This window comes from Diceros bicornis, chromosome 7 (genome assembly GCF_020826845.1).
Source record: "Diceros bicornis minor isolate mBicDic1 chromosome 7, mDicBic1.mat.cur, whole genome shotgun sequence".
NCBI lineage: Eukaryota > Metazoa > Chordata > Mammalia > Perissodactyla > Rhinocerotidae > Diceros > Diceros bicornis.
Genome location: NC_080746.1, coordinates 28,004,354 through 28,021,028, shown reverse-complemented (window position 1 = coordinate 28,021,028; position 16,675 = coordinate 28,004,354). Strand labels below are relative to the sequence as shown.

Here is a 16,675-nt window from a genome sequence, read left to right as displayed (position 1 = left end):
TTCATTGCCAAAGACTAGGAGCCACAGGTGAAGGGCATTCCAGAGTGCACTTTGTATAGGTCTGTCCTTGGAGGGACTCTAGGGACTAGCTAATTGGGGCTCATCACAAAACTCCATTTCCACGTGGTTGCCATGGCATTCTTTTGCAGCCACTTCAGCTAATTAGCTGCCTCTTCCTTATTCAGCCCTTAAAGGTTGACTTAATTATGCAGTAAATGCCTTTTTGAAACCTTCTGACGTATATTTTACTCCTCTGGGAAGGTGATAAGAAGACAATACATTTTAAATTATGTCGAACCAAAAATTTAAGACTATAATTGGGCATGAGAAATATATTAGTCCTGTAATCATATTTGGAGATTATATTAGATTTAATAGCAAATCCTTTCTGTGTCTCTTCTATGAAAGTTATATGTCTCATTCAAAAGCATTTCCTTGCCATCTATTTTTTGATTTCCTTTAGGGGAAAAAAAATCCTTGTAGGTAGTAGATTGTGTTTTTACATCTCAATATGGATTATAGTGCTTTTTTCCAGATTAATAGTGACAGAATGTGATTTTAAAAAGTTAAATAATTTTCTGAAAAAATAAAGAAATAGCAGGGCGGGCTGGGGCAAATATTTTACAATTTATCGATTATTTTTAAAATAAACCTCACTTTATTTTAATTACATTTTTTTCAAGTGCTGCTTAGGATGGTGGTATGAATTACTACAATAAAATTGAACTGGCTTCCCTTGTTCACTTCTATTTCACCCATTCTCTTCTTTTCCTCAAAATTAACTCTTTTCTCAGTGCTGCGTTGATTTTCTCAGTGACCAGTACCACTGTGCCCTTTTCCTAAATGTAAATATCCACTTTAGTTTTTTGATGCTATAGTAACAAGTAATTATAAGGGCCATTTATTGAAGTTTTATTAAGTTTAGTATTCTGGGTTATCTGACACTGCCCTCTACGTTTGGAGTAAGTATACAATCCTAAGACTTGTAATTCTCTATTGCCCCTAACTTTAGATTTCACTTCCATACTGCTCATTCACCCCCAAAAAAGAAGATGATGATGACATCATTGTGATTATAGTGACCACCACCACAACAAAAATGGTCAAATTTAGTGAGTGAATTAGGAGTAGGAGTATGTTGGACAGTAACTCTTGGGTTGAATCATGTGAAATTGCCAATGTGCAACCATTCTTGAACCACCAGAGTGAATGACTGTAAAGAACTTAGCAGGAATAAATAAACATGAAATACTGCCTTTAGATTTCAAATGCCATCACACAAGTAGAGGAGAATAATTTACATGACAGTAGTTTATATGAAAAAGGATTTTGGTGATTATTTAGCCATCTTTTTAATAAAGCTGTAATGACTGCTTAAAGAGAACCTATTTTACCTTCTACATTGCAGGAGAGAAAAACAGCATTCAGATCACAGGAAGTAATGATCCTCTGTGTGTCATGCTTGCCAGATTGTTCTCTGTTCTGGTGATAGATTTTAAGGGGGCCGTTAATCAAACAGTGTACATTCAGAGAAGACTAAGCAAGATAGTAAAACATCTGAAAACCATGTCCCATGAGAGGGAATTGAAGGAATAGGAGATTTTTTTTTTTTTTTAACCCTGGAGATAAGACTAGAAGAAAGAATTGCTATCTTAAAACAAATAGGCATATTAGGGGAGAGGTGGAAATAAATTTGCTCAGAGAACAGAATTTGAACCACTTGATCATAAGGAAAGCAGATTTTGTTTCAACCTAAGGAAAAGTGTTCAGACAACTAGAGCAATTGGAATGAAACGGGAAATTTTGTAAAGTAGTGAGTTCTTTCTCCTGGCGTTGCCTCATCTGTCAGGGATGCTCCCAAGCTGAGATGTTTTTGTTGTTGTTATTGTTTTGTTTTGAAATTTTTTCATACGCCTAAGCCCCTGAGGGCTATTTCTCTCTCTCTCTCTCTCTCTCTTTCTTTCTCCCTCTCTCACAGCCCCCCCCCCACCACCACCACCACACTCGTCTGTTTCTAATATACCCACCTAGGGGGACTAAATGATCCCTAAGAACCCATTATCACCTATATCTTCTACATCTTTCTTTCAAGTCACCTGCGTAAAGAGCTCCCTTGTTTTTTAAGCCATATTGTTGCAACTTGACTTAAGAGAAGGCCAGACTGAGAGGTAAACTTTAACCAAGTTCCACAACTGTCCATGTGGCACGTCAGTGAGAAGTTGTGCTTCTATTAGATAGATTCAATTTGAGCAGTTTCCTAAATATTATACAAAATGAAAAGTCCTATTGTGCATACCTCAAGGCAACAAATGCCAAAGTATACGTTCTGTTTTTCCTCACATATTTCTTCTCTTTTTGAACACCTCAGACTGGGAATCTCTCTTCAGGCTTGCCTTCTACAAATCGTTGGGTACAGAAACCTTATTGCAGATGTGGAAAAACTGCGCAGAGAACCCTATGATTCCGATAATCCCCAGCATGAAGAAATGCTTTTGAAGGTTAGTCCTTGAACACAGTTCAGTCCTGCATTTAGGTCAGCTGATGTTTGCCAAGCGCCTGCTGTGTGCTAGGCCCTGCTCTGGACGTGGGGGAGCAAAGATGAATAAGACATGGGCACTGAACTGTTGGTAAAGCCTACTTTTCTTGCTGGTTCAGATGCTGGACATAAATTTTTCCTTAGAAAATTCATGTGAGAACTTAAATATAATGCCAATTTTCTTTTGTAATCTGAGAAAGCATCAGATTTCTCTGGGCTCTCACATTTGGCTCAAGTTTAGATTGTTTAACCATGTTGAAAGCCAATAGGAGTAATAGCATTTGTCAAAGACTGACCTGGGATTTCCATTTATGACTTTTAATAGACATCAAAGAAGATGAAGTTGGTTTCTGCCTCAGCAATAGCCCTCTTGAGAAATTACCCAACATCTTAATGCTGATTATTTATTCATGTGACTTGGAGAGTATTAGAAAGGGAGGTAAAGGTTTATATCCGGTGTATTAAAACTGTTGGAAGAATAATATGCAGTTATCAGAACTCCTTCTGGCTGTCAAAGCAAAACCTTAAAAGTCTTATATGATCCAATCCTGTATTATGAAACATCAATAAAACTTTACATCAAAACACTGAATTTTGAGTTGAAAAAATTAAGATAAACCTTTATAACTACTCATCTGAAATGTTTTCTAATTTCATTTCTGAAAATAAATGCTTTTTAGGATGGAGTACCTCCTTGTCCTTTCCTAGAATTCAAAAAGGCAGAAATGAAATTGGAAGAAAACATTTGTTTAGCTGCCTTAACTTTATTTTATTAAAACATATCAGTAGAAGCTGTAATTTTATTTTATTTATTTATTTTGTGTGTGTGTGAGGAAGATCAGCCCTGAGCTAATATCCATGCTAATCCTCCTCTTTTTGCTGAGGAAGACCAGCTCTGAGCTAACATCCATTGCCAATCCTCCTCCTTTTTTTTCCCCCCAAAGCCCCAGTAGATAGTTGTATGTCATAGTTGCACATCCTTCTAGTTGCCGTATGTGGGACGCGGCCTCAGCATGGCCAGAGAAGCGGTGTGTCGGTGCGCGCCCGGGATCCGAACCCGGGCCGCCAGTAGCGGAGCGTGCACACTTAAACGCTAAGCCACAGGGCCGGCCCCATAAAGCTGTAATTTTAAAAATGTATCCTGTTGTGTTTTTGTGTGAAGGAGGGTGTGTTTTTGTGTAAGTATAGAAGCAGATGACTCATTTTTCTCTACTAATTAGTGCTAGTTCTGATGTGAATCGTTAAAAATTAAAGGAACCTCATTCATAACAATAGTTTTTCTTCTTCCCTTTCTCCTCTGCTTAATTTTAGCTAAGCTACTGGCAGAGCTTCATCTCCTTCTCTTGCCTTATTTTTTCTGTTTTCTGATACAGGTAGTCAAACTCAGTGAAATGACCTCAAGGTGGGAAATAGGTGAATGAAAGAGAAAACAGGCAGTAGAATGAACAGACTGGCCACAAGTGCCTGAACAGTTCATTAGAATGGCTGGAATGCCCTCTGACTCAATGACATTTGGGTACCTGCTATGCACATCGTAGCTGATCTGTTGTATGTGTGCTGGCACGTAGTAGGTTTTCAACAAACATGGGTGAATGCATGAATTATTGTCATTCACTAAATGTCGAGAACTTTTATGACATGACTTTTATCTGTGGGCATGATTTGAGTACGTATCTTCTATCATTTTTTATTGTCACAGCTCATAAGACATAGTCAAGGTGATGGTTGTTATCTTTACTTTAGAGGTGAGCAAACTACAAGCATTTTAGTCCAGGCTCTGATTCACACAGCTAGTAAATGGTAAAACCAGGACTGTCCACTACTGCATTAGACACTGTGAGGAAAGGCATCTTTTCTACTCGCAAATTGCGTGCAATCTGATTGGGAGATACTCTGCATCTACAAAAATCACTAAATCTTAGCCATAGAGCTCCCTCAAAATACCTCTCGCATGTTTTCCATGCCCACTGCCTTATTCTAACCATCATCTCCAACTTGAGCTATTAAAATAGCCTTTTAATTCTGCCACTAACCATTAGCTTCCTCCCTTCCATCTTCTCAAGTACTGCTGGAGGGGTAATCTAGTCATGTTATTCTCTAGGTTGAAAACTTCAGGTTCCCTGTGTCTGATAGTAGAAAGCCCATCCAGCTTAGTGTGCATTTTGGACCCTTTCCAATTTATTTCTTTAGGCTCTATCTCCTGGACTGCCATTACATACAGCACATTTCCGCCATGCTCTCATTCATCCTGACCCAGATTAGGCCGTCCCATTCCTTATGCCCAGGTGTGTGCTCCTGCTGTTCCCTCTGTTACCCATTGTTCTCACAGCAGAAGCGGGCTCATTTTAAATCCTTATTCATTGAATTTTGAAATCTTCTCTAGCCTCCCCAAGCAAACTTAGGAGTGGGATCTTCATTCTCCTCTTCAGTTTATTCAAAATCCAAGTATGAAAATAATAAAATCAGTAATAATGAAACATTCATTGAGTGTTTAATATATGCCAACCGTCACAGTAAGTGTTTTATAGCATTATTTCATTATTATCACAATAACCTTGTGGTGAGACATTGGCATTATCCCCATTTTTCAGATGAGGAAACTGGGGCTGGGCAGTTAAGTGACTGCCCAAGCTCACATGGTTAGAAATGGCTCTACCCTGATGCCCTGCGCCACCGCTCAAGGGAGAAACCACGTCTGTTCACACTTGTATTTCCGGAGGCTGGCCTGTGGTTTGTGTTTAACTGCCTGAGCGCAGTCTTCTTCATCTTTAAAATGGGTAATAATAGCCTTGTTACCACCGACTTCATAATATTGTTTATAGCAAGGGTCAGCAAACTAAAGCCTGTGGGCCAAATCTGGCCAGCCACCCATTTTTGTAAGCAAAGTTTTGTTGGAACACGTCCATTCGTTCATTTCTGTATTGTTTATGGCTGCTTTTGTACTATGATGGCAAAATTGAGTAGTTGCAGCAATGACCATATGGTCACCAAAGCCTAAAATATGTGCTATCTAGCCCTTTACAAAGTTTGCTGACTCCTGGTTTAGAGACTTGGAGTTAAGTGCTTTGTTCAGTGCTTTGATTTATAAACATAGGAGACCGTCATCAGTGTTTCTACTTAAAGTCTTAAAGGATAAAAAAATCTGGATTTTATGCTCGTTTAAACATAGGCTGGGATGAAACTGAATAACATCACTTTATATTCATGTAGCACTGTCCATGTGAGTTATTCAAATGGACATTTCTGTTAAACATTTCTAACCAAATTAATAATAAAGGCGAAATTTTAGGTGGATTCATGCACTTAATAGAAAAAATATAACCCAGAATTCAAAGATCTTCTCCTGATGGGAAGAGACAGTGTAATGGTGGCCTCGGTGAGAAGCTGCTTCTCCTTGAGTGAATGGATGGAGGAATGGCCTTGCCCTTTCTGTTCTGCAACAGATCTGAGATACGCAGAAGTGTTCAGATAGGCTTGTGGTAAAGACTGAGTGCAAAGAGAAGAGAATTAAACAGAGAGCACGGGCCATGATGGGTGATAGTCCGACACAGCATACAGCTTCCACACTTGTAGCTTGTCATCTACCACGGGGATCACCCTTCCTAGCTCTGGTCTCCTGCACTTGGCAGGTCGCTTTGTAATAACTCTGCTCCCAGTAGCAGTCTTAGGTGGCTGGACTCCTCAGAGCCCCCCAGCAGAGGCCCACCACCTTAGTTCAGATTTCTAGTCGGCTACCTACGTGCAAGAAATGACCTCATCCTTCAGGGGCACCCTGCCTCCCCCCCCTCTTCTTTCTTTTCAGGAGAAAGCCTGGCTATCAGAAGAGAATCCAGTAGCTCAAGCATTCTTACAAGAAATATACATATGGTAGTACTTCGTATAAGTATTTAGCATAATCAACTTTCATTTTCCAAGAAAGTGACCTTTATTAGAGCAGATAGGATTAAGAACTTAAGAACACTTTTTAGCCATTAGTCTCGTCTGTCATGATACATGAAATTATTAAAATGGAGTTTCATTTTAGAGCATTTTATTATTCAAACTTTTTATTTCCCAAACTAAGTATTCCCCTAATGAATGAGGTTTGTAACTTAATCTGTAGAAATAAAATGCTTGCTTTTGCCATTTTACTCCTCTCACTTCATGAAACCAGATATTTTTAAATTATGTGGGATCCTGAGATTACTTCAAATTATTATTCAAATGAATGTAATGAGCTTTACAATCTGTTTCTTTTTGTTTTTGTTTCTTTTTTTCATTGTGGCAGTTACCAAAACAGTTCCTAAAGGATTTTTTTTTGAAGACCTTTTTTTTCATTTTTTAGTACTCTTCTGATGAACTCAGAAACATTTTCTGGTTTGATGAATGGAGAGCACTGGCAAATTCTTTTATAGATAATATAAAAAAGAGATTTCTTATACCCATGTTTGATATTTTGTTTTCAAGCATGATAGATTGACTTTTTTTCCTCTGAATTTTTCTCACCCTTTACATTGAATTTACCTGTTGTGCCACTAACATAAAATATTGTATCATTTGAATAATAGGTAATGTTGGATTAGTGCCTGAAATAACTTTGATGAATTACAACTCTTTTTTTGTTAGTATTTCCTGTCATTGAACATTGTTTTATAGTATGTCAGAAATGTGACAATTCGCTATAAAGCAAGATGTTGGTGTGTTACTGTTCTGTTTAAGCTTTAAAATCCATATAACATAGAATTAGCAATTTAAAAGTTGCATAATGTCTGAAATAGTAATAAGGACATTTTACATTTATATTTGTCTCTGTCTATAATGAAGATATAATATAAAATATTATTAATAGTCTAAAAAGTAAATTTGCTTACCTGCTCATCTCTGTTTATTAGAAAGAATAGTTTGAGCGTTACATATTTATACAACTGTGTGTCTCAACCTTTCTCTCTCTCAAGTAATGATATGTGCCGAATCTATCTTTCTATAGAAAACTTAGAAAAATAGAATCAGTTTCTTAACTGATTCTATTCTAACACTCTATGAAGAGCATAGTGTTTGGAATTTATATTTGTCAATTCGGATCCCGGGCGCGCACCGACACACTGCTTCTCCGGCCATGCTGAGGCCGCGTCCCACATACAGCAACTAGAAGGATGTGCAACTATGACATACAACTATCTACTGGGGCTTTGGGGGAAAAATAAATAAATAAATAAAATCTTTAAAAAAATATATATATATATATATAATTGATTGTAATTAAACATTTTTTAGGTAACTCTTAAAGATGATAATATATTTTGAGGTTTATTCATGAACATTATTGCTCTCATCCCTGTTATAGGTGAGAAATGAAACTTAAGTCAGTCTACTCTTCTTTTTGTTAACAATGTTGCTAAAAGTTTTGCTATAAAGTTAGAAAAGCATTTTCTAGGAATTTGAATAACACATGGCCTCAAAACTTTCTCTTAAAACTATTCTCTTAAATATTTTTGAGAATTCCAAAGAGTTTTTTTTGGAGATAATATATATTTTTTAATATATATAATATATATTTATCATTAGAAATTAAAACAGAAAGATGTAAAACACTAAAATATACAAGTACACAGTCCATTGCCTTCAGAGTGATATCATCACGTGTCATGCAGCCTCTAGAAAATTCTACTATATACTCAATGAGAAGATGAGAGTGAAAAGGCAAATAACCTCTTAATTTTGTTGTGAAATAGTTTTTACCTCCCAGACCCTCAGAAAAGGTCTTGGGGTCCTTCCAAGGAGTCTTTAGACCACACTTTGAGAACTGCTGTCATAGATAATTGAAAGATGATCAAATCTTTAATTGTAATGTATTTACCTATATTCAGCTTTGCAAACCTCCTCCTAATAATGTGGTTTACAAAATCTGAGCCAATAGGGAAGACTATTTTTGTGTTTATATCAACAGGCTAATTTTCTTTCTTATCTCCAGTTATGGAAATTCTTGAAGCCCGACACTCCATTGGAATCGCGGATTTCCAAGCAATGGTGTGAAATTGGTTTCCAAGGTGATGATCCTAAAACAGATTTTCGAGGAATGGGACTTCTGGGACTGTACAATTTGCAGTAAGTAAAATGAAGAATGGTTGAGTATTAAAGTGATATTCTGGTCTCCTCATATGGAAATGGCAAAGTTGAGTTGTTAGTTCAAAAAACCACTTCCCAGAAGACTCCAAGAAAACACTCAAGTCCTCTGAGAGAGAACTCAGGTTCGTAAAATTTAAAAAGCTACTACCGTCTTTCTTTTCTTTGGCAAACTTCATGATTTTTTTAAGCAAATCACAAATGTTTTTATTTCTCATTTTTTATTATGAAAAATTTCAAGTTATACAAAAAAAGATGCGAGGTTATAAAGAACCCTCCTTACACTGATCACCCAGAGTCGGTAATTATTGAGGTTTTGAAGTACCTGCAATGCTTGGTTTTTTGGCAGAACTGTGTTAATGAAAATCCCATACTATTTGTCATTTCAGCTTCACATTTCAATATGCAGCTCCAAAAAAAATCAATATCGCCTTACATTAACGACAATGCCATTATCACAACTGACAAAATTAGCAATGATTCCGTGGTGTCATCTATATCCAGTCTATATTAAAATTTCCCAGTTCTCCTCAAAAATGTCTTTTTATAGCTTTTTTGTTCTAATCCAGTTCCACACAAGATCTACACATTGCACTTAGTTACTATGTGTCTCCCGCTCTGCCCTCTCCTTTTGCCCCCTCCCCAATGTCATTAACTTGTTCAAGATTCCAGGTCAGCTGTCCACCAAAATGTCCCATGGTCTGGATTTTTTGTTTGCATTTGTACCCATTCCCTGTATGTCCTAAAAACTGGAGTTATTTGGAAAGGCTTGAATTGGTTCAGGATGACATCACAGGGGGAGGCCTGCAGTGTCGCCACTCCCAGTCCTATGCTGAGATGGGTCAGAGGAACCACAGCCTGTAAAGTCCATTGTCAAATCTACCATCAGCCTTTTATCTAATCATTTCATCCTTCTATGATCTTCACTGAACCAATTAATTAATTGTGCAAAAAGTGCTTTTCTGATTCTGTTATTTTTCCCACAGTTGTTGGCTGGAATTCTGTCGAGTCTCATTTTCTTTCATCAACTATGGTAATTTGGTTTCTCTAAAACATAGGCAGGACAGATGCTCAATTTTTCTATTTAGTTGCCAGTTTTCAGAGTGAGGAGTTGGTGCCCTAGTTCCCTTGTTAGTGACCAAAAAAAATTTTTTTTTCATCTCTTTATTTTTTAAATATCATTTTTAACTAGTGGTTTTTACATGTTTATTGTGCTTCAACTAATTGTGCTTCTTATTTTTCCACACTTAAATTGAATCACATGTAATCATTATTTTTCAAGCCAAAGGGAGACCTTTTAAGTTGGTTCCTGTGTCCTTTGACATCATCCTATTAGTGACGATAGTGAAATCTTTTTAAAAGAAATTTTAAAAGAAACAGGCATTTTTGATGGCACCCCATTTTTTCCCTAGATCTTTTCCTTTGTTTTAAATTTAGGAAGTTTAATCACCCATTCTTTTATGAAGTGTTTTAAATGCCACATTATTATGTAATGTGAATGAATTAAAAGTAAATTTTGATGACAGAGATCGTGTTACAAATAAGTGGGTAAAGGGTGAGCTTTTGAATAAGTAGAACTGGGACAATTGGCCTTCCATTTAGAAAAAAATAAAATTAAATCTGTACCTCATCTCAATTCACAAATTGAATGTCAAAAACAAGTCTTTACAACTTTTAGGAGAAAATCTTTCAGATATGCGAATAAGGAGCAATCTCTTAAAGACACAGACAAAAAAAGCATAAATAGAAAAATCAATACATTTCACACGTTAAAAGTGAAAACTTCTGTAAGATAAGCCGCCATAAACACAGTGAAAAGACAAACCAAGACTGACACTCATATAAATGATAAAGGATCCATATCCAGTATATTATTCTCTATATGGTTATTTATCTCATTTATTTGAGACATTTTTAGATATACTGGATCAAGAAGTATAAACAGACAAGATATAAAAGAGGAAACCTAGATGACCAACAGAAGTATGAAAAGAGACTAATTTCATTAATAATCGTAGACGTGTATTCAAATTCCTGGCTTTGGTTTGAAATTTTCTGAGAGAAAATTCAAGACCCTGTTTCATGCTTTAGATTTATGCAAGAAATGTATATACATCAAACTAATATATCCTATAGTTTTACTTTGTAATTGTCTTTATGAAGCACTTTTTATAATGTATTTTTGAGAGTATGTAAGCTTTTTGTATTTGTTAGGAAATTTCATTGCCCCTTTCTCCCTAGAACAGAAATTTATTTTTACCGTCTCTAAGCTCTATACGATATTTTCTGTTCATCCAAAATTCAAATACCCCGTGTATATCCTCCAAGAAAAATGCATCTTTTTTTTTTTTGCAGGGGAAGATACGCCCTAAGCTAACATCTGTTACCAATATTCCTCCTTTTTTTCCTTCCTTTTTCCCCCCACAAAGCCCCAGTACATGGTTGTATATAGTTGTAAATTCTTCTAGTTCTTCTATGTGAGCCGCCACCACAGCATGGCCACTGACAGACGAGTGGCATGGCTCTCGTGCCCAGGAACCAAATCTGGGCTGCTGAATTAGAGCACACCGAACTCCAACCACTAGGCCATCAGGGCTGGCTCCAAGAAAAATGCATTTGAAATGCACCTTCCCTCCCATCCTCTAGTCTCTTCCTCTCTCTGCCCTTTGGCTGTCACAGCCCCTCAACATGTCCCGTCATCCAGGCTTCTTCTGCCTTCTGAGGGGCCTCATCCTGCCCCCTCATCAATATCCCTTCTTTTTTTTATTTTATTTTATTGAGGTCATATTGGCTTATTACAATGTGTAAATTTCAGGTGTACATTATTATATTTCAGTTTCTGTATAAACTGCATCATGTTCACCACCAATACTCTAGTTTTTGTCCGTCACCATACGTATGCACCCCTTTACCCCTTTCACTCTCTCCCCACCACCTTCCCCTCTGGTAACCACTAATCTGTTCTCCTTATCCATGTGTTTGTTTATCTTCCACATATGAGTGAAATCGTACAGTGTTTGTCTTTCTCTGTCTCACTTATATCCCTTCTTAATAAGAATATTCTTACCTTTCTGGGAATGGTAAAGTTCATAATTAAATTTCAAATCTACTGGAATCATTCCTAAGTCAGTGTGAGTTTTACAACTACTCTATTATTCTTTCAATATATTTGGAAAATTCTGTTATGAAAAGCTGTTCGTTCTCTGTAGATGCTGAAACAAGTGATAATCTTATGCTGGTATCCATCTCTGAATGCAAAATGGCCTGAAATAGGATTAAAATGAATGTATTCAACACGTATGGAGTTACGGTTTTCTTTCCCTCCAACTGCAGGTATTTTGCCGAAAGGGATGCTGCAGCAGCTCAGCAGGTCCTCTCTGACTCTCTTCATCAAAAATGCAGGTAATTGTTGAAAATAAAATATGGATTAGGTTTTATGGATAAGGTAGAATTAACTTCATCTCCTACTGGATGTATTGATGAGATTCTCAGGAGAGTCAATCCACCAGAAGTGAGACTTAAAGCTCTTTCACACAAGCCCTTTTGACAAATGCTGAATAGGAAGGTGAAAACTTCAGGTACTTATATCGGGATTTAGGATGTGAAGTGGCACCATTCAAGTGACATAGGCATTTAAAAGAACTGATAGCGTCACTGGGGTCCAGGAAGATTGAGGAGGTAGGCATGGAAGAAAGAGGAAACAGAGTCTGGGAGAAAGAGTTCAGAGACAAGGGAGCATGATGGGGGAATAGAGGGGAGAATGGAAGTCTTGATGTCAGGGGCCAACTGAGAAAGTCTGGAATTGCTGAGGCATTTTTTGTGTGTGTGAAATTCTAGGTTCCAAATTATTTGCATTTTCATTTACCTTTCTAATTTTTTTTTCTTTAACTGATTACATGAAGGGATATCACTAAAGAGGAAATAAGGTATTCTTTTCTTTGCCTTTGTGTTTTGTTACTTTTATTTTATTTTAGAATAAGTATGAGTCAGAATTTTTTAAAGAAATATAAATTCATGAAAAAATTTCAAAAATCAAACATTTCCAAACTTTTTATCTAATATAGTTTATTATATTTTGGGCTGTGTTTTAGTGAAAGAAAAATCAAATTATACCAACCTGATAGAAAATGTCAAAGAGCCTTTCTACAGCCGTAACTATATTGGTTGGAGACACATTTTGAACACTTCACCTAAAGGCTGAACCCATCACCACACATGCTCTGACCCCATCTACTTCCCAGAGAGGGACAGTTTATTTGGGAATTTTGTGGCATAGAGCAAATTTGCTCTTCTATTAATATATTTCTAACTTCATCATTATAAGTAGTAGTTATTATATATATATATATGCTGTACTCTTATTATAAGGAGTTCTGCTATTTGCAATCATGGTTTTGTATCACTTTTTTCTCCTCAGCATGGCAGGTTCCTTGTTAGTGTTCATGTTTGCTAAATAAGTCCAAAATTTTATCATACCATTATCAAAATTTGGAAACAGGTTGACCCTCTCCCACCTCACTATTTTACTTATTCTAGCTTCTATTGGCTAAGGTTCATTAAATTATACCATACTTCCCAAATTTGTATTTATAATCTTTTATAAGATTAAATTTTTGTTTTCTTTACTTTTTATTTACTTTGAGAAAAACACTATGAGAAAAAACAGCTCTTTCTTGATATATTACATAGTTAAAATCAATTTTAATTTTTTTTATTTTATTTAATTTTTTAACTACATTTTCTGAATTGCATATTTCTGTAACGTAGAGACTCTGAACTCCCTCTAATTAAAATTGGCTAGGGAGTCTGTGTGCACTGTCAGGCGGCATTTCCTGGAGGAGCATCAGCCAGAAGACGTGAATCTTCCACGGTCCTCGAGAAGTGACAATAAGCTTAAAATATTTTTTGATTAACCGTTGGAGGGAGATTAATTTTGTCTATGAGCCGTTCTCAAAGAAAGGCTTTATAGTTTTATCTCCTGTGTCAGCTATCAGAGAGGAGGTATTTGAGGGTTTGTGTGATTACTCTTATTTAAGAAGAGACTAACATTTGTGTGTGTGTGTGTGTGTGTGTGTGTGTGTGTGTGTGTGTGTAGACATGTAGATTAAACTACCATGCTTGTCCCTCAAGCTACAGTAAAATTGACTAGATGAAGTTCAAGTATTAATTACCTCAAATTAATGATAAATGTCACTGAATACAAATCAGAATGTTTTGAAAATGCTACTGTCCTTCACCAATGTCTGAAAGAAGTATATATTGACCGATTGTGCTATCAACATAGTTTCTGACAGGCCCAGAATATTTCAGGTGTTCAACAAGAAGAAGCCAGTGTGTACTAAGGAAAGTTCTTTTCTGCCTATCTTTCAGCAAGCATTATACGTGATTGCTCTTGTGAACATCCATCTCTTGAGTCCTGAAGTAATTTGAGGGATAAAAGTAGATTGAAGTTTAAGAGGAGAATTTGTTTGTTTGTTTTGTGTGTGTGTGTGTGTGTGTGTGTGTGTGTTTCCTACAAAGAAGGATTCATTGTGTTTGGGCCAGGATATCCTATAAGTAATCAAATGAGTGGAGCTCATTTGGCCTTTTCTTATATTTCCAATGTAAATAGAGATTTAATTTAACAAATACAGAGACACCATGTATTTATGAAGCTTTGTTGAAGAGAAAATAGGTGCTTATAAATTCATTTCCATAAAGTTTCTTAAATTTCACATCTAACTCATTTTAGTTTGGATATGAATATTTTAAGGTAAAAATCTCCTGATGCCTCTTTGGCTGGTTGGTTGATTAGTTGGCAGTTACACTTTAAAAAGAGGTGGCATATTTTAGCATGAACTAAAGGTGGTTACTTTGATTCATAGCCAGTCATTTACAGAGTAAAAGTACATCTAGTTAAATACCAGTTTTGCATCATGTTTTTGTGGTCTTATGCTGTGTGTGTTACACGTGTGTCTTTTAATGTAATGTTTGCGGTGTGTTATAGAGAACGCCTCTTTCTCTTACTCAGATGGAAGCTAAATGTTCATAACAACTCTAGGTTTAAAATTTTATTTAGTTCAAATGCTAACCACATTTTTTAGTGTAAAACACTGAATGAAAGTTAAATTAGCCACACAGAGGAGTGGAGTATGGTTCCTGCCTACAAGGCGCTAGCAGTATGGAGGGGGCGAGAATGTGGGGGATAAGCAAGTACACAAAGTAATAGAATGCAAGGCATTATTTTCAGATTGCTTCTATGATAGAATGCTTTCTTCAAACAGGCTTATTCAGAAGCTCAAATTATAAAATGGATTAAAATGAAACTGCTATGGTTTAGCTGTCTTAGCTTAGCCAGAGGAAATGCCATAGTCCTTCATAGAACAGAATTTTTCAAACCTATATATCCTCCTTCCCTTTCTTCCTTCCTCCCTTCCTTCCTTTCTTCCTTTCTTTCTGACTTTCACTAACTCAGTTATTTTTATCAATAAACATTTATTTGGCATCTACTGTGTGCCAGACATCACAAATAGGGCTGAGTAGGATAAATACCATGAGATAAACCAAATGAAATGCAATGGGGAATCATGAGAAAGTGAGGTAGCATCTAGGTAGAGGAGATTCCAGGCAAGGTTTCATGGAGGAAGTGTTGTGTTTGATAATTAATGATAGTGTAAAAGAGTATTTTAATGTTGGCCTTTAGAGCTGTCTCCCACTACTGTAGTAAAGTGAATAGAGGATAAGGAGCATGGCTTTAAATAATTTCATTTCTGAGCTCCATATAAATTGTATTGTAGCTTTTTAATTGATAACATTTAAATTGCTTAGTTTTGATAACAAAGTTACAGATCTCTGCATCTAATCAACTGTTTTAACATAAACATTAAAAGAGAACAAGTACCAATTAGTGATTAAATCTTATTTGTTTACTTATTTATTCATTCATTCATTCAGCAAATTCAGCAAAGCGGAATGGGAGAAGAAAAGGATGGATAAAGCAATTGGGTGAGTGAGGGATTTCATATATGAAGGCTGTCAGTCTGAACCAGAACCAGAGCAAAAATGTCATCAGAGCACTGTGAAAGATGACAAGGATGAAGATCCACTTGTCCTGATGGAAATATATAATCCAGCTGATTTTTTTTTCTTTTTTTTTGGTGACGAAGATTAACCCTGAGCTAACAGCTGTTGCCAATCCTCCTTTTTTGCTGAGGAATATTGGCCCTGGGCTAACATCCGTGCCCATCTTCCTCTACTTTATGTGTGGGACGCCTGCCACAGCATGGCTTGATAAGCGGTGCGTATGTCCGCGCCTGGGATCCGAACCTGTGAACCCCGGGCCACCGAAGCGGAGCATGGACACTTAACCGCTACGCCACCAGGCCGGCCCCCCAATTGAATTTTTAAAACGATTTGTTTATATGTTTTTGGATTTATTTGTATGATTATATGGTACTACCTTGCCTGTGACCAACCGACAAAGTTTAGAAAATAATGACTATATGGAAATGATTTTCAGAAATCATCATTTAGAAGTATATTTAGTAATTTTCTTTTAAGGATTTCCCTCAAGTATCTGGGTATTAGATAAAAATTTACTTTAGAAGTTTTTTTTATAATGCCCCATTTCATCCCAAAATATTTCTAAACAGAGAAGTTTTTTTTTAATATGCTGGATTTATGTTACCAGAGAGGACTTAAGAACTCAGTTCCATTTCATTTTTGATAGACATATAGAAAATGGACTAGAAAATGTACCCAGAGTGTTGATACTTATTTAAATTTTTCCTCATTTTAAAACTAATACATGATTTATCATAGAAAATTTAGAAAATATAGGAAAGTAAACAAAAAAGTCACCTCAATCTTATTACTCTAACATACAAATATTAGTATTTTGTAGCCTTTCATTCTAGCCCTTTTTTTGTGCACATTTGTGTGTATATAATAAAACTTGGCTTGTTCTATACATAATGTTTTATATCCTGCTTAAATAGTCTTTAGCAATATAGTTTTTATGGGCTATAATATGTTATACGAGATTACCATAATTTATTT

The 16,675-nt window shown here is 36.2% G+C and overlaps 1 protein-coding gene across 2 annotated transcripts in view; it reads left to right on the top strand.

Annotated features, from left to right (window-relative positions):
• The window catches only part of ELMOD1 (ELMO domain containing 1), a 65,999-nt gene that overhangs the window by 38,094 nt on the left and 11,230 nt on the right, over positions 1–16,675 (top strand). For both annotated transcript variants that reach the window (XM_058545295.1, XM_058545294.1), the window contains 4 exons: positions 2,369–2,498; positions 8,487–8,620; positions 11,972–12,040; positions 15,572–15,622. In XM_058545295.1, the coding sequence (XP_058401278.1) occupies positions 2,369–2,498; positions 8,487–8,620; positions 11,972–12,040; positions 15,572–15,622 (384 nt within the window). The remainder of the gene's footprint in view (positions 1–2,368; positions 2,499–8,486; positions 8,621–11,971; positions 12,041–15,571; positions 15,623–16,675) is intronic.